A 22,550-nucleotide genomic window follows, 5' to 3' on the forward strand; every position below is an offset into this window, starting at 1 on the left:
AAGATATTACAAGGCCACAGTAATATGAGGATCGTCTGTGGTTTGGTGAACTCTCTGATCACCATGCCAGGCATTACCAGGAAAGGAAAAATCTCAACAAGGAGAGAAATTGACTTGGGTTGGGTTGACGACACAAGGAGGCTAAGGAGGTGGTAGAGACTGAACACCATTCTCATGGTTCCTTAAGACTTGCAAGTCTTGCCTTGTTAAACACAATATGACTCCTGCTATGGGCAACAACTTTGTGGGAGCATTTCAAGCTTGGAACTTAAGACAATTATGATGCTTTGAGTAAGGCACTTACTTTCTCCATGCCTGTAGCACACCCATCTACAAAAGAGGATGATAATAGCTATGTCATATTCTTAGGTTAAATTTTCAGCAAAATTAATTGCTTAGACTGAACCATGGCTAAATCTTCCATAATCACCAAGAAGGGATATTCTCTCTTTCTAGATAATGAAGCATTAAGTTGAATAGAAAGGCTAGCAGCTATACTTTGTATATATTTTGTATAATTAATATAATCTGATATACACATTACTTAACTTTAAAAATACAGTTAAAAAAAAAAAGTTGGATTCCAGGGATTCACTGCCCTCTTCTGGCCTTCACAGGCACCATCTCCCCATTCAAATAGACACAGACACATGTACACAAACAAATTACCTGTCTTTGCAGCTTAGTTTATTGTTAAGTGCCTAACACGTATATTCTGAATAAATTAAAACTGATCTCATAATTGCAGTTACACTGCTTTATGACTATGCTATTCTAAACACCTTTAGAAATTAAACAAAATAATCTCTAAAATCTAGACTAAAAAAAGTATAAAATTTTATGTTAAATATTTAATTAAAAATTTCTTCTTATAAGGTGAATTATCTGCAGTATGCATTTTTTACAGAATATCTAACTCTAACTTGTAAACAATGGTAGTAAGTGAAGAAAATGTTTTTTTTCATGGGTGGTGAGTTCAGAAAACAAACATTCTAGGTTTACATACTATAAAGTTTTCTGAAATCAGAATTACTTTGTATACTGGAAAGGCGAGGCAATACTTTCAAACATCCCTGCGTATGTATGCAGAATCCTCCTGGTGTTCTCAGGTTCCTGAATCTTATGGAAGTCTGGTATGCCACCCCAGGCTACTTACATCACTTTGAGGGACTGATTCTGTGCTACCAAGAAAACTTAGAATTTTAATTAACAATGATCCATATTTCCTGTCTTTGTAGCTTAGCTTATTGTTAAGTACCTGATACATATACTTTGAATAACTTAGACTTGATCTCACGATTACAACTACACTACTTTATGACTATGTTACTCTAAATACCTGGAACAAGGTCTAATGAAGGGTCTGGCCCAATAAACAAGTCATTGGGTGATTCACCCTGAACTTGGCCTTAGCATCTACGTGCTGGCTTCGGTTTGTTTTCTGTTGTCTCATAATTGAGTGCTTCAGTTTTCTCACTGTTCCACTTCATCTTCTCTATCAGCCTTTATTATATATTTCACTCCTTCCCATCATTTCTGGGTATTATGTCTTGTCTAGGTATTATGTCTGTTTATGCAGGTAGATAGTTGGGTGGCTGGAACAGGCATGTGTGGACTCTTTCTGTCTCTCTGTGCCTCCCTGTGTCTGTCTGTCTCTCTGTCTCTCTGACTCTCTGTCTCTATCTCTCCATCTCCCTCTCCCCCCTTACCTCCCATCAAAATGGCTTATATAGCCAATGACCCCCACAGAGAAGCCTGTGAATCATCCAACTGAAATCCCACCCCAGGAGGTGATTAATACCTTCTGCAAACCTCCTATAATACTCTAGCAAAAGGCATGCTTGCATTTGATCTATTCTACAACATTTAAATCTATTTTCAGTACATAAACAACAGTCACTTGGGTGTGTGTCATGCCTCTAGTTTGGAGGCACCACCTTGTCTACAATCTGCTTCTGTTTCCCCAGGGCTGGAAAGCTACCATGAAAGAGACCTTTCACGGACTCTTCCCCAATTAACTCACACACCCATAGCTCACGTACATTCGACATTACATTTAAAATTCTAAGGTAACTTCTTTTGTATCAGACAGTCACCTTAAGTTCAAGTTCTTTCATTTGTTCCATATTTTACATGAAATTACTTTAGAACACACATTTACTTACTAATTTGTGAGGGCAATAGTATTTGTGTTTAGAACTTTTTTTCCTGTCTATAGGTACTTTGAATCTCATGATGCAATGGGCCCAATGCTTCTGATTTTGAATGTGTGATGTGCCTTGAACTCATCTGTGGCTTGAACTCTCGCTCCTTTACAGCTTGGCCCCACAACTACAGAGAACAGTCATAGACAGGAAAGTCTAGACCTCGTGTGCATATTTACACAGGTAAAGCTGACCTCAGAGTTGCACTGTCATTTGAAAAAGCAGATGACAGGAAATTCTGTAGGTCTGTGCATGTGGATGGTGGCAGGGAAGACAGCTGGAAGGAGATGATTAACAAATGAAGAGTTGTCTGAGCATAGTCACTCATGAAGTAGGACAGGGAGCCCAGCGACAAACCCACTTACCTATGGTCAATTGATTTTGCCAAAAGTGACCAAAACCAACCAATCAAACATACCAGAGAGAAGCTTAGAGTGGTGCAAGTCTTTAATCCCAGAACTTGGGAGGCAGAGGCAGGCAGATCTCTGTCTCTGTAAATTTGAGGTTAGCTTGGGCTACATATCAAGTTCTAGGCTAGCCAGGGCCTTATAGTGAGACCCTGTCTAAAACAAAGAGAAAGAAAAAAAAGGAAGAAAGGAAGGGAGGAAGGAAGGACAGGTGGGAGGGAGAAAGGAAGGAAAGAAAGAAGAAAGGAAGGAAGGGAGGGGCAGGCTTGAGACATTAGGCAGAGACTACTTAGGACCCCAAAAGCAGAGATGACTACAAATGCAAAAAGAGGTAATGAGATTGTGTCAAGCTAAAAGTCACTCACAGAAAAGTCAAGTAGCCAACAGACTGAGGGGAGTGTCAGAGACAAGTCACTCCCAGAGTTAAAGGGGATTAGTAGACGTGTGTCCCTGTGACAAACTATCTGATATCAACTAGTTAAGGAGAAAAGGTTTCTTTAGCTTGCTGTTTCATCTCTTCCACCATCCTATGGTGGAAGGTAGCTCATAGCATGTCAAATACCAAGGGCTGATCAAAAGGTCAGAGAATATGTTTTCCTTTCTCTTCTACCTGGGCTTGCAAGCATGCAGGAAAGGGAGCTAACATAGTCTTCTCCCTTGGTTAATGCTTCATTGACTTGCTTTCACAGACCCCCACCCAAGGTATGCTTTACTAACATCCTAGGTATTTCTCAAACCAATCATGTTGATGATCAAAATCACTCATCACAAGGGGCAAGGAACTCAATCTTAAAAAAAAAAAAGAAAAAGAAAAAATAATACTACTATTATACATAGTCAAAGGATTTGAACATTTATCAAAGAAGACAAAGAAATAGGCCATAGATGGCTGAAAAAGACTCAGCGTAGGAAGTGATATAACAGAAATCTAAATCCAAACTACAATGAGAGGTGACTGCACTCCTGCTTGTGGAGCTAATATCAAAAACATGAAGCATAAAAAGTACTGGCGAGGACGTGGAAAGGGGAATGAATGCCTTATAACGTGTTGACTGTAATATAAATTAGTGTAGCCATTTTTGGAAAACAGTAAGGAGTTTGCTGCAAAAAAATAATTGAAAACAGGAATTCCACGGTGAGATGGAGGAAGAAAAACTTGTGGGAATCCGTGAAAGAGAAGAGTCAGGACAACACGATATTCCAAACAGTAACATGGAGAAAGAACAATGGGGATCAAGAAAGGGCTCGATGGGACAGCAAAAGCAGAGAGGAATGGGAAGGCAAAGAGGGAAGCGGTCTTTACCTCCAACCCCAGCTGTGTGGGTCGGAGTAGCTGACAAAGCCCCAGCCACATGTAGGCCCGGCAGGATTGCCAGACCTAGATACAGGAGAAATACACAGTCGTCTCAAGCCTTAAAGTCACTGTGAGGTTTGGTGTGATAGGCCAGTATGGGGATGGGGGGAGCCATGTCACCACTCCCTACATCTGCAACATGATGAAACAGAATTACCCTCTCGGACCTGAAAACAAGGAACAACCATAACTGAGGGAGGTTGGGGGAACATCCTGTTACAATGGCTGGGTAAGGGATGCCAAAATAGGCTTTCATAGAGAGGAATGGGAGTGAGCATGGAGTGAGGGAGAGGTGCTAGTTCCAGGGAGCTTGGGATGGAGAGTGCTCTGTGGTCAGGTTGTGGTCTGCTCTGTTCCTTGACTGCTGTGAAGGCTGAGAGCTCCAAGCCGAAGCTGGTAGACTCACTCCCAAGCCTGCCCAGCTGACATGGAATATTTAGCGCTTAGCAGGATTGTGTTCTGAAAAATTGCTTGATTTTTGTAGTAGGTGGTTACAGAGCATATCTCAAAGTCCTAAAACCCATAGAAAAAATACTATACCCCCTCCCATCGCAGACTTGTGTCCTGTTTATGCTTGAATGTTTGCCTTCTGCTTGTTAACCTCTGAACATTCTGGAATGTGGAATGAGTGGAACTCTGCCAGAGACACAGGCCATGAGGTCATTTGAGTCAATAGCAGTTCACAGTACACAAAGAAATAAAGCTTCTAAAGAAAATACAGCCTGGGTAAATGTACCACATCTTCTGTACATTCCTCTGTTGAGGGACATCTGGGTTGATTCCAGTTTCTGGCTATTATAAATAAGGCTGCTATGAACATAGTGGAGTATGTGTTCTTATAACATGTTGGAACATCTTCTGGGTATATGCCCAGGAGTGGTATAGCTGGATCCTCAGGTAGTTCTATGTCCAATTTCTTGAGGAACTGCCAAACTGATTTCCAGAGTAGTTGTACCAGCTTGCAATCCCACCAGCAATGGAGGAGTGTTCTTCTTTCTCCACATCTTCACCAGCATCTGCTGTCACCTGAGTTTTTGGTCTTAGCCATTCTGACTGGCGTGAGGTGGAATCTCAGGGTTGTTTTGATTTGCATTTCCCTGATGACTAAAGATGTTGAACATTTACTTAGGTGTTTCTCAGTCATTCAGTTTCCCTCAATTGAGAATTTTTTGTTTAGCTCTGTAGCCCATTTTTAATAGGGTTATTTGGTTCTCTGGAGTCTAACTTCTTGAGTTCTTTGTATATATTAGATATTAGCCCTCTATCGAATATAGGATTTACACAATGGAGTACTACTCACCTATTAAAAACAATGAATTTATGTAATTCTTAGGGAAATGGATGGATCTGGAAAATGTCATCCTGAGTGAGGTTACCCAATCACAAAAGAACACACATAGTATGCACTCACTGATAAGTGGATATTAGTCCAGAAGCTCGGAATACCCAAGATACAATCCACAAACCACAAGCAACTCAAGAAGAAGGAAGACCAAAGTGTGGATACTTTGATCCTTCTTAGAAGGGGGAACAAAATGCCCATGGAAGAAATTGCAGAGACAAAGTATGGAGCAGAGACTGAAGAAAGGATAATTCAGAGAGTGTTCCACCTGGGAATCCTTCCCATGTTTAATCACCAAACCCAGACACTATTGTGGATGCCAGCAAGTGCTGGCTGACAGGAGCCTGATACAGCTGTCTCCTGAGAGGCTCTGACAGTGCCCGACTAGTAGAGCAGTAGATGCTCACAGCCATCCATTGGACTAAGCACAGGGTCCCCAGTGAAGGAGCTAGAGAAAGGACCCAAGGAGCTGAAGGGTTTGCAGCCCCTTAGGGCGAACAACAATATGAACTAATTAATACCCTCAGAGCTTCTAGGGACTAAACCACCAACCAAAGAGCACACATGGTGGGACTCATGGCTTCAGCTGCATATGTAGCAGAAGATGGCCTTGTCAGTCATCAATGGGAGGAGAGGCCCTTGGTCCTGTGAAGGTTCTATGCCCTAGTGTAGGGGAATGCCAGGGCAAGGGAGCCGAAGAGGGTGGGGTGGTGAGCAGGGGGAGGGGGAAGAGAACAGGGCTTATTTCTTTTTTTCAGAGAAGAAACTGGGAAAGGAGATATCATTTGAAATGTAAATAAAGAAAATATCTAATAAAAAAAGAAAGAAAATACAGCTTGGGGGTGTCAACTGACCCTTGTTGGGCTACATGCCCAAGCAGCATAAACATTATGGACTAATAGGCTCAAGATATGACTCACAGTGTCTCTGCCTAAACATACCAGGTTGCAATATTAGAGGATCTAAAAAATAGCTTCTTTAATCCTGTGTCTTTAAAAACAAACAAAAAATAAAACAAACAAAACAGGCTTCCTTTCATTTTGTTCTTTTTGGTATTTTATATCATTTTATCACCTTTATTTCTGCACTTTCCTTTATTTGAAATCCTACTTTGGTAGCCTATTCTTTTCATTTTCCTCATATACTTTTCTGCTTTTTTTTTTGCCACCTTTCCTTTTACCTTTCCTTGTCTCAAAGATTTTTGTCACTTTTGCTTTTATATATATTTAATACCATTCATATTTATCTTCCATTATCACTGCCATTTTCTTCTCTGTAGTTATCATGAATGGAAACTCCTTGAGAGAAACTGTGTCTGCAGAGGATGCTGGGTTGGTGAGAACTGCAGTGGGATGGAGAGGGTGGGGTGCGTCAGGTCCAGAACTTAATTATACCTTATCTTTGGCTAGCCTCTACCCTCTTTTAGCTCCCTGAATGGATATTCTTTGCCACCTCTTTATAGAACAGTCTGTGACTTGTAGATAAAAAGCATCTTTATCAACTTGCAGGGCACTAGCTTCCACCAACCCAAACGCTGAGAATATCATCAGATAGCATCTGGGGCTGTACAACAGATTTCCTCATCTTGCCAGAACTTGCTTCTCTGATATTTCCGTCATCGTGTTTTGTAAAGGCGTATATTCATAACTCTCTTTCTTCTGTTACTATAAAAATGCCATGAAACTGGAACACAGAACCTGGCTAACCTAGATTCATGTGTCCCAGGCCAAGGTCACTCAGATATGGCTCCAGGTCACACTGTCTTTTACCCTCTTGAAGTGAGAACACTGTCTTTTGTGTTGACAGTGGTATACTGTTTACCTTTAATCTATTTTTACTACATATTTTTTTTGTTATTTTTCTTCCCCCCACTTGGTCAAGGGAGGGCCAGAGATGGATCCCAGAATCCTACATTTGTGGGGAACTACACTTTCAAGCTTGATTTCAATTGTATTTTCATATTTAGTTTAGTTTGGTGATGTTGCTGTCATGGTATTTATGTTTTCTCTGGGTGGTACTGGATTCTGGGTCCCCAAGGAGAGGCATCTCACTGATAAGACCCCCGTATAGAAATATTCCCCGCAATAAATGTGTATAAATTGCAATATAGAAACATAAGAAATATGAAAGAGCAAAGCAATGTGATTCCTTCAAAAGTTAATAACTCTACAAAATGCAATCCAGTGATTAAAATGGCAGCAATGTCATTAAAAGAGTACAAAAGTCTAGTGAGCAAAGACCACAAAAGGGATCCAAATTAAAAAAAATTATGGTTAAGAAATTCAACAAAGGGACACCTATTCTTTAAAAATAAAAGAAAATATTAGACATACAAATTTCAATTAATCAATTAAGAAGAGCATCACCAATAACAGCAAGATCAGACAAAAGAGAGAATATTTGTAATGAGGACAAAATTGAGGAATTGTCAACTCAGATAACAATAAAAACAGAAACACAAAACAGCAATCACATGTTGTCCTTTGAGAGGCTCCACCCAGCAGCTGACTCAGACAGATACAGACACCCACAGCCAAAGAGTGGATAGAGCTTGGGGACTCTTACGAAAGAATAGGAGGAAGGATTGAGGGTGCTGAAGGGGATAGGAACTCCACAGGAAGACCAACAGAGTCAACTAATCGGGACTCTTGGGGCTCTCAGAGTCTGAACCACCAACCAAAGAACATAAACAGGATGGACCTAGGCCTCCCTGCTCATATGTAGCAGATGTGCAGCTTGGCCTTCATGTGAGTCCTGAACAACTGGAACGGAGGCTATCCCACAAGCTGTTGTCTATTTGTAGGATATGTTGTAGTAGTTGAGCTGCCTTGTCTGGCCTCAGTGGGAGAGGAAGCACCTAGCCTTGCAGAGACTTGAAGTGCCAGGGTTGGGTGGGAATACCTAGGGGGCCCCCACCTACCCAGAGGAGAAAGGGAAAGGGGAAGGATTGTGGGAGGGGGTAGTTGGGAGAGGGAAGTGAGCAGATGTTAAGTGAATAAGTGGGAAAAAATTAAATTAAATTAAAAAAATAAACAATCAAAGCAACAACATTCAAGATTGGGGACACAACAAAGAGACCAAGCCTATAATGTGTGGTATTTAAGAGAAAAACCAAGCTATAGATAAGGAAACGAAGAGCTTATTCAGTGAAACTATAGCAGAAAACATCCTCTATCTAGGGGTGAAGGTAGAAGGGATGAACATTTGAACATATAAAGCCTTTAGATTCTAGACAGATGAAATCAGAAAAAGAATCTAAGTTTTCTTATAAAAATCATATGACTATGAAACTTATAAGAAATTTTGAAGACTACAAGAAAAACACCAAGCAACTTATAATCTGCCAGAATGAAGCAGATCTCTCAGCAGAAACTTTAAAAGCCAGGAGAACCTAGATTGGGATATTTCAAACCTCAAAGCAAATAACTGCCAAACAAGACTATTATAGCCAGCAAAACTATCCTGCAAAAGCAAAATAGAAATAAAGATCTTCCTTGATGCATAAAGAAAATTGTGGAGCAGACCTGGGGTGCAAACTCTGAGCCAATCCCACAACACCCAGAGGAAGCTCCACTCCCAGGTGCTTTAACACACCCAGGATCAGAGGTGAGGAGGATACAACATCTGTCCCAACACTGGGAGTGACTGGGACTAGGGGGACTCAGGCTCGTAGGAACTCTGCCAGCCCAGTGGCACTGGTTCCTACCTGTCTGTCTGGGATGGTGCCCAAAGCAGAGCTTGGGCCCAAATTTTGCAGCCAGTCCCACCACATCCAGAGATGGTTCCCTTCCCAGGCACTCTGATACTCCCAGGATCAGAGGATCAGAGGTGAGGAAGACACATCTGTCCCAACACTGGGAGTGGCTAGGACCTGCAGGACCCAGACATACAGGAATTCCACCAGCCCAATGGCTTGGGTTGCTTCAGGTCTGTCTGGGTCTGTGCCCTGAGCAGACCTTGGGCACAAACTCTGCAAAGTCCCAAAACATCCAGAGGAAGCTCCACTACCAGGTACTCTCACAAGCCCATTATCATAGGGTTCCAGAATCACAGGATCACAGAGACAACTTGACTCTGAGGAGTTCTGACATAACCAGGATCACAAGAAGGACAGGCCCCAGTCAGATTTAGCCAAGGGAGGTAGCACTAGAGACTACAAGATGGGTGGGGGTCGGGGGAGGGCAAGGGAAGAAAATAAGCAAGACAAACCAAGGTTACATGGCATCATCAGAACCCAATTCTCCCACCATAGCAAGTCCTGGACACACTATCACACTGGAAAAGCAAGATTCAGATATACAAATCACTTTTCACGATGATGATAAAGGTCTTTAAGAAAGACATAAATAACTCCCTCAAAGAAATACAAGAGAACACCGGTAAACAGCTAGAAGCCCTTAAAGAGGAAACACAAAAAATCCCTTAAAGAACTATAGGAAAACACAATCAAACAGGTGAAGGAAATGAACAAAACCATCCAGAATCTAAAAATGGAAATAGAAACAATAAAGAAATCAGAAAGAGAAATCCTGGAGATAGAAAACCTAGGAAAGAAATCAGGAGTCATACATGCAAACATCTCCAACTGAATACAAGAGATAGAAGAGAGAATCTCAGGCACAGAAGATACCATAGAAAACATTGACACAATAGTCAAAGAAAATGCAAAAAGCAAAAAGTTCCTAACCCAAAACATCCAGGAAATCCAGGATGGAATGAGCAGACCAAACCTAAGGATAATAGGTATAGAAGAGAGTGAAGACTCCCAATGCAATGGGCCAGTAAATATCTTCAACAGAATTATAGAAGAAAACTTCTCTAACCTAAAGAAAGAGATGCCCATGAACATACAAGACACCTACAGAACTCCAAATAGACTGGACCAGAAAAAAAATTCCTCCCTTCACATAATAATCAAAACACCAAATGCACTAAACAAAGAAAGAATTTTAAAAGCAGTAAAGGAAAAAAGTCAAGTACCATATAAAGGCAGGCCTATCAGAATTACATCGGACTTCTCACCAGAGACTATGAAAGCTAGAAGATCCCAGGCAGATGTCATACAGACCCTAAGAGAACACAAATGCCAGCCCAGGCTACTATACCCAGCAAAACTCTGAATTACCACAGATGGAGAAAACAAGATATTCCATGACAAAACCTAATTTACATAATATCTTTCCACAAATCCAGCCCTACAAAGGATAATAGATGGAAAACACCAACATAAGGAGTAAAACTATACCCTAGAAGAAGCAATAAAGTAATCTTTCAACAAACCCACACGAACTTAATTCTATCTCTTACAACAAAAGCAACAGGAAGTGATAACTACTTTTTCTTAATACCTTAATATGAAAATTAATATTACCAACATATCCTAATCAATTGAAATCCAAAAATATGAGGAATTAGAAATTTGTTGACGGTTATCCAATGGTCTCTCTAACTTGGTAATTGAAGATAAAGGTCCAATATTGCACAATACTTATACACTTTCTGCTTGTTTGTATATGATAGTGTCTTGCTATGTATTACATAATGGTCTTGAAATCATGCTTCTCCTATCTCAGTCTCTCTATTAGTAGTATTGTTTATTTCATGTTTTTATACTATACTATGGCTTTCAGAACAGCTTACATATTTTAAAAGTATTTATACAGCCAAAAGAAACAGACAATTAACTTGGGAGGTGGCTTGTAAGAGAACAACAAAGAATGAGACTGAATGCTTTGCTTGACATTTGTAACTCTTGTATCAAGTTTGAAGAAGAGGACTTTATAAGTTACTCTTTCTCTGAGATGAATGCTTTTCCAAATCATCACAGCTAATGAACCAAATTCTTACCCTCACCTAATGTCTGTGCCACCCTCCAAGCAGAAACATTGTTCATTGAAACAGTTGGTGAATGACTTTATGGATAGACCATCTTAATACACACGCCATTTCATAAATGAATGTAACCTGTTCTCTGTGGGCTGACAATAAAGTCACACACTCAAGTCAATTAGCTTTGACCATAGCAGGAAGTCTGTATCCAAAAATTGTGCCTACAATTCATCCCTTGGTGCAGCAGAACTGTCAACTCTCAGCTTAACTATAATGGAGGTAAAATCCTTTGGTGATGTGAGGGTCATTGAAGTACAGCCTTATTACAATGAAATCCAATGTCTAAAAATTGTTCTTATTTTGGGCTTGTACCACAGTAAGAGCCAAGATTTTAAGCTCTACTAAATATAAAGCAAGCAAACAAACAAAAAGTCTTTATCTATTTATGTTCATTTAAAAAATACTAGTAGTGATGTATTATTTTAAATTATACAGTTAACATGTTTGGAGTTATTTAAAATTTATATTGAGAAAAATATGTATTTTCAGTGTGCCGTAGACAAGCATCTACAGAAGACTATTAAATTGATTATTGTTTTATATCAAACAACTTTTATAATACCCATTTTTATTGTTACAATATTTTATAAATTTTAAAGAATATGACAAAAAAGGTATTGTAGGTATTGAAGGGGGGTCTCTGCGAGGAGTTGGGGTACAAAAGGGAAACAAGAATGTGATTTAATTCTATTTACTTAAAGTATGTTTTTAAATGTTAACAAATTCAGATAAATTGAAATCATGTATCTTTTCTCATCATAATGCAATAAAACTTAAATCAATTTTAAAAAAAAGAAAATTGTGACCAATAAGTTGAAATTGCACAAGATATTTAAGGGAATAATAAATGGGAAAAGAAAAAAATATATATACCAATAAAAAGAGCTTAGAAATGATAAGGGTCACAATATGAAAGAATCTAATGTAACTAACTCATTAACTTGCAAACCTCCAAGAAAAAGAAAGAAATTTAGCACATAGCTTTCTTTTCCCTGCCCCATGGGACATAATTTTTAATTGTCTTAGATAGGAGGATATTTGGACAAATGGAAATATTAAGAAATGACATGCCTTCACATGTAGTGCTTGAGAGTTGAGAGACAAAATCCTGTAAATTTATGCTGATATCCTCTTTTTCTTATTAATCATTTTATTCATTTACATTTCAAATGATATCCCCCGTCCTGGTTACCCTTCCACAACCCTCCCCTTCTACTGGAGGTGGTCTCTACAGATTGTATCGCCTCTTTGTTGGGTATTTTGGCTGAAGTTATTGTCATTGGCCCCAAATCATGTGTAGCTTAACAAGAAAGAAGACCAAAGTATAGATGCTTGAATCCTACATAGAAGGGGTAACAAAATAATCCTACATAAAAGAGGTAGAGGGAGGGAGGGGTTTGGGAGGGAGAGAGAAGAGGGAAAAAAGGGGGCGTAGGAACAGGTATTGAAAGGGAGAGGAGAGAAGTACAGAGGGTCAGGAAATTGAATAGAACCATATAGCAGTCAGGGATGGGGAACTGTGTGTAGCCACTAGAAAGTCCCAGACTCCAGGGAAGCACATATCTTTCTATCATGGTTCTAGAAATAAATGGTCCTAACTCTCCATTTAAAAGATTCTGTCTTGAATCACAGATTTTTAATCTGTGGATTAAAAAATAAGTATCAACTATTTACTATCTCCACACTGTCAAAGAAATACATGGACTGAATTTTAGCTAACAGTGCTTCCCAAAAGAGCCATAAAATAACTAACAAAGATTCCAGCACCAGGCATGAGAAGGCCTCTTTTGAGTCCCTTGGTTGGAGTTATCCAAAAGACTTCTAAAATATCACATTCTACTGGTATTATTCTAGTTGTTCCTCACTGGTAGAAGATAAGCCTCTAATGTTGAAGATACCGTGTACTTCAGACACAGGGTCCAGAGGCTCCTGAGCTGTAACTGACTTGACTAGCTCCTCCCTGAGGAATAGCTTTGATGATACCAGAGGCTACCATGCAAACTTCCCAAGGAGAAAATCAACAGTTCTACCCAGCATGATGCATATGAACCCTAACTAGCATATCACTGTCACACTAAGGGTGAAGTAATGGTACACATACCTTGGTGGTAACTGACACTCTATAGTTGGATTTAAGGCACCATTGAGTAAAAGGGACACTGTACCTGGTGTTGGAAATTTAGTTAACTACCTGGGACAAATAAAGTCAAAGAACTTAGAAGAGAACCAACAACCACCACTTTACTAAATCAATATAATCCCTAACTACATTCTAAAATATTTATCCTTGTACCACAAATAAGTGTAGCTTTCTGCCCTCATTAAAGAAACCTCTCTTTGCACCAAATGGAGACCACTAGAGAAAGACACAACCAGTGAAAACTTGAGGATTCCAGTCTTAGTTGATATGACTACAATGCAACTCCCACATCTCAGTCTTAGGGAGCATTAAAAAAAAAAGGGATCACAGTGATTTTTAAAATCCAGAAGAACCAGAAATTTTCTGTGAGATTGTGTCTCCTAGAAATGCCAGAGAAGCCATATCCATGAAGTTTCACCAATGTGGCTGCCAAAATATGAGCAGATCAAGGCCAACACCAATAGGTATCTTAGTGCAGAAGGGAAAAACTTACAAGGCCTCAACCTTAGACAAAGATCTATAGGTCATCAAGGGATGCTGAGAGCCACAGAAGTACTCTTCCCCAAGAAATAGCATGCCAAGTAGTTATCCAGTGCCAGTTATACAGTCAGCTCTGAAAACATACACATACAATTAGCATTATAAGAACTGAGCAGGCTCTATCAATATATTTAGGAACATATACACACACATAAAATAACATCTAAGGAAATAGGGGATGAATTTGAAAGAGAGCAAGGGAAATATACATGGAAAGGTTTGGAGGGAGGAAAAGGAAGCAGGAAATGATGTAATTATAATCCCCAAAATACAAAGAATATTTTAAAAAACATAGACTGAAAGTGAAAGGATAGAAAACATTCCAGACAAATTGAATCTGGATATCTGACAAATCAATATGATAGAACTCAATGATTTATCAGATCTAAAATTTTAAAGTCACAGAAGCAGAGAGCAGCATGCTGGTTACCAAATGTGACCAGGACCAGAGGCAGAGAATGGATAGGAATAGGAAGGTTGTATTAAAAGGGCAAAGAAGGGACAAGCTCAGGGTCCCCATCTCAACACTGTGACTCACTTTCATTAATTTTGAAAGTGATAGGAAATAGTCACAAAGAACTTTATAAGGTGATGGATACACTCAGTGTGGGTTGACTGTTTCATTTTGCTTCATCACAACAAGACATGTACATTTATTCAATCATCACATCAATTAAAGTAAACCTTAAGAAACTTTAAAAAACTTGAAATGCTACAGGTGCTAAACATAGCTCAGGAAAACATAAGTATAAATGGAGGCAAGTGATGGTGACATTTGTGACTAGCTGTGCAATGTGGCAATGTTAGACTGCTTGATGGGCTAGTCTTGGACTGTGTCTACTGAGTTCAAATGGCATGGGATCTATACATGCATCAGGAATTCCAAAACCAAGATCTCGGAGGTATGAGAACAATATACCATGAATTTGGTTTTTTAAATTTTTTTGTAAAAAACAGATAAAAGTATTACCTTCAGGTAACTAAAAACATACCAAACATTTGGCATAAAATGTAGCTTTTGACAACATATAGAAATCTCTATGTATTAGCTTGTTTTCATTTATATGCTAAAACCAAAACACTAACAGAGCAAAAGGGGTAAAGAGTACACTATTGCCTTAATGTTTATCAATCAAAACATAACATGTTTAATGAGTTAAGCCTGTATCATTACAAAATTTTTGACAACCATCACACACTAACCACACACATGACTTGTAGGTCATTGAAGTCCTTAACTGTATCTCGAGCCTCTACTCCCCAAGCACAACCAAAGCACCAGGACTGGAAGCTTTTGTTTATCATCCTTTGAGAAAGAATATGAATGTGAAGTATAGAGTCGATGGTCAACCCTACTATTATATGAATCATATAATCTGTAAATTTATCTTTTTTATAAAAACAGAACATATAGCAACAGGAATAATGATGGGTGCAGATACAAAGGTCTAGCCTAGAGTTAATGAGAAATATCTCATGAAATTAATGTTCTGAAATTGTCAGGATGGGTATAGGCCAGGAAAATGCAGATTAGAGTAACTCCTAGAAGGAAGTGTGTGAACCACATAGGATGGATACTTTGAGGAGCACACCAGTGAAGGTTCTGGTGAGGATACATCTCCAGGGACTCCAGGACTGTCATGCTGGAAAAGTTTCAGTGATGGTTTGAATGAGGATGGTCTCTATAGGTTCGTGTACTTGAATACTTGGTCCTGAGTTAGTGGAACTGTTTGGGAAGAATTAGGTTTATGGCCTCGTTGGAGGAGGTATGTCATTGGTTGGACTTTGAAACTTCAAAAGCTCATCCCTTTCCATTAGTTCTATGGCTCCTCCTCCCTGCTCTGGATCAGATGGAAGCTCTCAGTTAACTGTTCCAACAACATCCCTGTCTTCTGTTGCCATTGTCCCCCTTGCATGGACAATAACTATCTGGAACAATGAGCACCAAACTAAATGTTTTCTTTTGTAATTTGCCTTATTCATGATGTTTTGTCAGGATACTAGGAAGGTAAGTCAGACAGTCTCTGAGCATGGTTTTACCTTATGTTGCTCAAGTTTCCGTTGGATTGTGTTTGCTGTTTCCTCGTGGACCTGCTGAATGGTGATTTCTTCTCTCAGGGCCACCTCTGCCCTGTACAGCCAAGCACCTATAGTGCCCAGAGGTGCAGGAAGAGATTTATCCAGCTGTATATGCCAATCGAAGAGCTGAAACAGAAGAATAGGATGTCTCTGGTATAGAAGACAGTTCCTAAACTTCCTCTGAATGAACTTTTAAAAAATCTACAAAAGACTCAAAGAGGGTCTGAGAAGATAGCTCAGAGGCAAGTGCTCACCACATAAGCACAAGGACCCAAATTTGATTCTCAGGACCAACACAAGAACCTGGAGTTGGTGGCATCTGCTTGTAATCAATTCCAGCTCAAAGTGGGTAAAGACAGGTATATCCCTGGGTTGCATGTAAGCTACCCCTCTCCAGTCAAGTTTTAAAATGCCAGTTCTATGAGAATTATAGATGTGCACATTCAACTTTTTATATGGGTCCTAGTAATTGGATGTAGATTGTCAAGGCTCATGCAATAACTGCTTTTATTCACTAAAATTCTGGATTTCCATCCCTATATCTAGCTTTTCATAGGGGTCCCAGGGATTGAACTCAGGTCTTTAAGCTTGTGTGACAAAAACTTATACAAGTTGAGCCCTTTGTACAGAAACATTTTTTTTCCTCCATTTCTTCTATTTTCTTAGATTCGCAAGTACCATTTCCTGGTCTACAGAAATTCCAGCCTAGAAGCCATCCTTATTTCTCCATAAGGACTAGGTAGGTATTATGACATTATCAAATTAAACAACATGGTAAATTCAAGTAAAATATTTCTGTTAGTACTAGCAGATGTTTAGAGTTTAGAAATCTCTAAGGTTAAGGTCTGATGAAGGATGTTAATATTAACTAGATCAAGTAGCTCTTACTTCACATTTAGGAATGACCAGACAATCAGAGATGACTGAACATGAGCTTGCCTCTTGGCAAAGGAAGGTCCTGTACTGCTCACAAAACAGGATTATAGATTACAAGAAATGTTGATATTCCAGGAAGTCTCTAAGGCAAAAGTCAAAAGTAAGGTCTGGAAGGAGACATAAGCCAGGAGGTCTTCCAGTTCTGTCTAGCTCACTGCAGTCACAACTGGGATGGGAAGGCAAGAAAGGAATGCCAGAGCAAGCACATACAACAATGCCCACGGAAGCCTAACCAGAAGGCAGATGTGCTCCCATGGCTAATCCTTTCCAGCCTCAGTGTTTTGTGCAGTAGCACCATGTGAAAGATGTCACACACAGCTTGGTGAGGACACACACATCCAAATGAAAGTAGCTTACCCTGGATGACACTCTGTCCCAGCACTGCTTTACCAAGGCTTGGTCAAGGGTCAGTTTGCCATCTCTTTGCAATGGCTGTATCATATGTTCCACTTGTTTCCTTTTCATTTCATATTGAACTCTGAAGTGCTTAAATGCCTAAAACAGGAAACAGAAACAGTACAGCAATGAGTCCCCAAATGCAAAAGCAAAGAAACCATTACTCCACAATGTGGTTGGTAATGTTACCAGCAGCAGTTGACTAAGTTGCCTAAGACCTTGATGGTATTAGGTACTATCTACACATCCCTCTGGTTCTATCTGCACACACACAGACACACAGACACACACACACATACACACACACACACACTCACACACTCACACACTCACACACTATTAGGCATCCCAGAAGTGATTTGACAGAGACAAATAGAAAGGCAGAACTAATGCCTAGAAATTACGCAGTCTCCACAGAAATAGGTGGAACTAATACTGACTGAGCTCACCAGACCCAGAAAGACAAACATGGGGAATTCTCTTGCATGTGTGGATCTTCCCTTTGAATACTTGGTTTTGTATATTTAACCTGGAGTCCATGTGGAAGCTAGGAACCAGGAATCAGCCACTGAAGGCAGATACCTAATAAGTGGGGTTAGTATAACATGGGTAGAATGAATGTAGAGTATTGGGGGGTGATCAAGCATGGAATGGGTGGGGAACAAGACAATGAGGTATTAGGGCAAGACTTAACTAAAATGAAGGCTATGTATAAAAACTATATGGAAGCCTATGATCTTCCACACACCTCCAAATCAATTAGAGACAGAACTCTCTAATTGAATATACTCAGGGTTAAAGGGCTATGTTGGGTTTTGGAGAGAGGAAAAAGTACGGGTGATTTAACCAAAACTAAAAATACATGATGAAGTCTTATGAAATCAGCTAGTTTGAAATATTATATGAACATATATACACATATGTAAACATATATATTATATCATATCATATCATATTATTTATACTATACACATACATATAAAAGGAATTTTGACCAGAAGTACCCTGCATAGGTAGACAATGCTGTACCCAGAGGCATGGGTTGTGAAATGAAGGTCTAAGTTGTCATGCATAAGCTACCTTCCCACGAGTTATGGCACCCACAACAATATGGGCTATACCCACTGTTTACTTTTTCTGCCATAACTAGGTGGTAAGACCCTGTTGTTGATGACACCACTAACTTTGGCTACAGGAAATATAGAAATCGACCTAATGCTAATCAGGAAACTCTACTGGCTCAGTTACCAGTGCTAAGAGATACTATGAAGGCCACTGAGAGAAAAGACATCAGTAGAGTATACAGAGCTGAATGCTGTATGCTATAATACTGGCCCACTAATGTGCCCACTGTTCTGGCAGTGGCATGTGGTGGTTGCGAAGGTTAACTGAGTGCTTCCTGATTGTGTTTACTGTACAGGAGGGATCTTGTGTCTGTCATATAAAAGTAGTCAAACCCCTATGACTGTGGAGATTATAGATCCCAGCTGGGGAGACGAGTATTATTTCTGCTAAATGGGTATGCTGTCAAACTGAGTTCTAAATATGCTACGTTTTTGCCTGAAGCTCTGGGCTGCTCTCAATTTTACAGAAAAGCTTCCTTTACCAGTGGCATGTGGTGAATAGAGAGATTCATTACTAGTCACAGTGAAGGGTCTAAGCAATTCTGAGTATTCTGCTGTGCATGGGTCATCTCCATGCATATCCTTATCATCTATGTCAGCCATCCAAGGACCAGGAAACGTCACCAATGAGGGCAAAAGGATGTAATTGCTGGTGGGTGTGAAAAGAAGCCTGTGGAGCGCTCGTGTCTGGACATGGCATGCTGTCATACTGACTGACCTGCTGAAGCTAGGGTCACCCACACAACATCAAGCCAGTCATACTCCCAGCATGGATGGGAGATGGGTGCCTGAGCCCTACCCTTAGCTGAAGAGCTAGTGACCAGTAATAGCTCCTAGGAGAGGAAGAGTCATCTTACGCAGGGCTGGCAGCCAGTAATTGTTTTTGCTCCAGTTTGTGGTCACACACACATAGAGGTAGCACTAATTGGTATCAAGCAGTTGTCAATAACAGTAATGAATAAAAGAGGATATGAAGGTGGGGTGGGATGGGGTGCGGGGCACTAGGAAAAGTTGAGGGAAGGTAGTGGTGGATGAATATATATTATCTGATGCACAAAACTTTTAAAGAGTAAAACTATTACTTAAAAGTATATTTAACACATTGAAAAGGACTAATTCTAGTGGAGTGATTTATGAACCAGTTCATGTTTGTCAAAAGAGCATAGTCAAATACAAGTATGAGTTTATATAAACTAATGACCAAAATAGTTGATTTTTCAATAAATGTTATTATTTATAGTACATCATGTTATATATTATAATGTTATCATATATCTTACATGTCAACAAATGCTGAATTAAACATATCTAGATTTACATTTAAGTGATCCCATGTAAAGAGGCTTACTTTGGGGACTTATTATATAATAATCACTTAATTTTATGCCATGAAATTCTTAAGTATGCCACAGAATATTTAAAACTCATCATTTAGACCTAACTGTAGGCATGATACAAACATAAAAATAATCACTCTAAAGTTGCAGTTTTTCTTATAATAAACTAGTACATTTACAAAGTGATTCTATTCATATATATGAATTGAAAATAACCATTCACTGTAAATTTGAAAATCTCAGACATGACTCCACATTCAGTTTTGAATTGGAAATGCCATTAAGATGTATAATTAGATTACAGAGCAAAGGGAAGGCCATACAGAGAGAAGCAGATTCTGTAAAGAATTCCACTTATAAACATGCAAATTCCCTTGAAGAACACTGGGGGGAGTTGAACTCATATTTGACCATACATTCACGAAATGCTGAAGACATCAAAATGTACAGCGATCTTTAATTTTTATTAGATGTTTTCTTTTTTTACAATATCTCCTTTCCCAGGTTCCCCTCCAATAAATACATGAATAAATAAATAAATAAATAAATAAATAAATAAATAAATAAAACCCCTGTTCCCTCCTCCTTCCCCCTGCTCCTGCAGAATTCTGTGTGTGGAAAAACTGGAGCTGTATTACCTCAGATGAGCCAAATGAAGAAAATACAGATTATGTAATGTGGATGGGAAAGAGTTTTCCCTAGATGCTGCTGCTCCTGTCTGTATGCAGGACACTTTCTCCTCATGTTTTGTTGGTTTTTTGTTTGTTTTGTTTTGTTTTTCTGATTCAATTTTCTCCTCTTATAGAATAACACCTGGTCCAGTAGGGAGTTTTATTTCTTGGAATTTAGCATTAATGGCCATCCGAATTTAGGTATGTTTATACAAGTTTATAACACCCCACATTCACATCATGCTTTATCATCTACCATGTTGGATGGCTCACATCATTGTAACACTGTCACTTTTTGGTAGGAAAATATTTATACAAGTTTATAATATCCCACATCACATCATTAAGTGCTTTATCATCTACTATGTTGTATGGCTCACATCACTGTAACACTGCCACTTTTTGGTAGGAAAATGGGGGAAGGGGAAGGGGAAGAAAAATGACTGAAATATAACAGGGTGGAGTGACATGAGAGAATATTGCATGAAATGTGTTACATTTAGCTTGCTGACTAAAATGAAGTGGAATTTGAAACAGGAGGAAAATGGCAACTCGGCAGGAAAGAAGTCACAACTTTTTAATGGGAAAAACTTGCTGTTACAAGATCTTCTGGGAAGTGTAAATTGAAAGCAGAAAGTCAGCTTAGGGTTTTGTAGAGACTGGACACAGCTCTCTGACCTCAGCTCAAGAGCAACTGTCTTAAGCAGGACAGGTCACAGTCGGAACTCCTTCCCTCTGAGAACCCTTGGCAAATACACATTGCAATTCCTTTGTAAATTCCATTTATTTCAGCAATATTCTTTGGTATCAAGTCAGTTACTTATTTTAGTGGGTTGTTATGTCAGCTGACATCTGTAAGCCTGAAAGGTCTTTGTAAACAATGGCCCTGTGTTTTTGTTCCGTGCTATGGATAAGATTGAGCTGTCAAAAATGATAATACCTTAGTCCTCTATACTGAGGACATAGTGTAACTTAAAACTACCTGCTACCATAGCACTATTCTTTTTCAAACTTAGTATAATGTGTGTTACTTATTTAAAGATTTTTGTCATTAATATAATTTGGAAGATTAGACATATATTATATGACATATCTTCATCTCATCCAGGAAAAGCTTTAGATAAATCTAAATCTCTTTTCCACACTTACCTGATATTTGTCCTGCAGATTTGACTCGGTCATCTGTGCCCTCGTCAAATCTCTCTCAAATTGTTCTATCCAAACTTTTGTTTCCTTCAAAATTAGTCTGTCATCCCTCTGGAAGCCAAGAAGCAATGCAATGTTATTAGTAACTGTAAAATTAAGCCCTGCTATTATTAGTATCTAGTACACACCAGGTATTGTCCATCTTTCTTCAGTACGAGAAACAAAACTGATTCTAGATAAAACCTTTTTAAATACTAAAATTATCTTCCTTCTGTTTCTCCCTCATCATTAAGGAAATTTAGTTTTGGCTTAAGTTACTGCACTACCTTAATAAGGAAAAACTTCCTCAAAACAGAACATCCTACATCCAAACAATACAAAAAAGCAGTGATATCTGGATCAGAAGCCTGAGGGTTGCTTCCCAAAACTTGAGTGTCAGGCTGGAGAGATGGCTCAGCAGCTAAGAGCACTGACTGCTCTTCCAGAGGTCCTGAGTTTCAATTCCCAGCAATCACATGGTGGCTCACAACCATCTGTAATGGGATCTGATGCCATCTTGGCTGTGTCTGAGGAGAGCTACAGTGTACATAATAAATAAATGATCCTTAAAAAGCACCAAAACATGGGTGTTGATAATCCAAGCGACTGCTGCGGCTGGGGTAAATTTTGGTTGTTAAGGGTTGTCTGTTGTCATGGTAACCTTAGACAAATCACACATATTATTATTTTAAGTATGCTATTACTATATTTACTAGATACACAGAAAACACACCTAGACTGTTCAGTACTGTTTTCCTTGCTGCATGGTTCCTGCTATAGCTTTACCAATTCATCTTCAGAATTAAATGTCCAGTTTTCATGTACTTACTCACTTCCAAAAATAAAAGCAGGGACATCTCGCTACCCATGAAGTGAAATTGTAATTTTTTTCTGGGATTTCATTTTTATATGAATGCCAAGGTAAACAGAAACAGACTCACATGTT

General features: G+C 39.2%; 1 protein-coding gene across 14 annotated transcripts in view; it reads right to left on the reverse strand.

Moving 5' to 3' along the window:
- Positions 1 to 22,550, reverse strand: part of Syne1 (spectrin repeat containing nuclear envelope protein 1) — a 506,592-nt gene that overhangs the window by 356,273 nt on the left and 127,769 nt on the right. For all 14 annotated transcript variants that reach the window (XM_031352591.1, XM_031352581.1, XM_031352587.1 and 11 more), the window contains 3 exons: positions 21,569 to 21,676; positions 17,249 to 17,386; positions 15,917 to 16,081 (listed from right to left, as the gene is read on the reverse strand). In XM_031352591.1, the coding sequence (XP_031208451.1) occupies positions 15,917 to 16,081; positions 17,249 to 17,386; positions 21,569 to 21,676 (411 nt within the window). The remainder of the gene's footprint in view (positions 1 to 15,916; positions 16,082 to 17,248; positions 17,387 to 21,568; positions 21,677 to 22,550) is intronic.

This window comes from Mastomys coucha, unplaced genomic scaffold (assembly GCF_008632895.1).
Source record: "Mastomys coucha isolate ucsf_1 unplaced genomic scaffold, UCSF_Mcou_1 pScaffold5, whole genome shotgun sequence".
In the NCBI taxonomy this organism is placed as follows: Eukaryota; Metazoa; Chordata; class Mammalia; order Rodentia; family Muridae; genus Mastomys; species Mastomys coucha.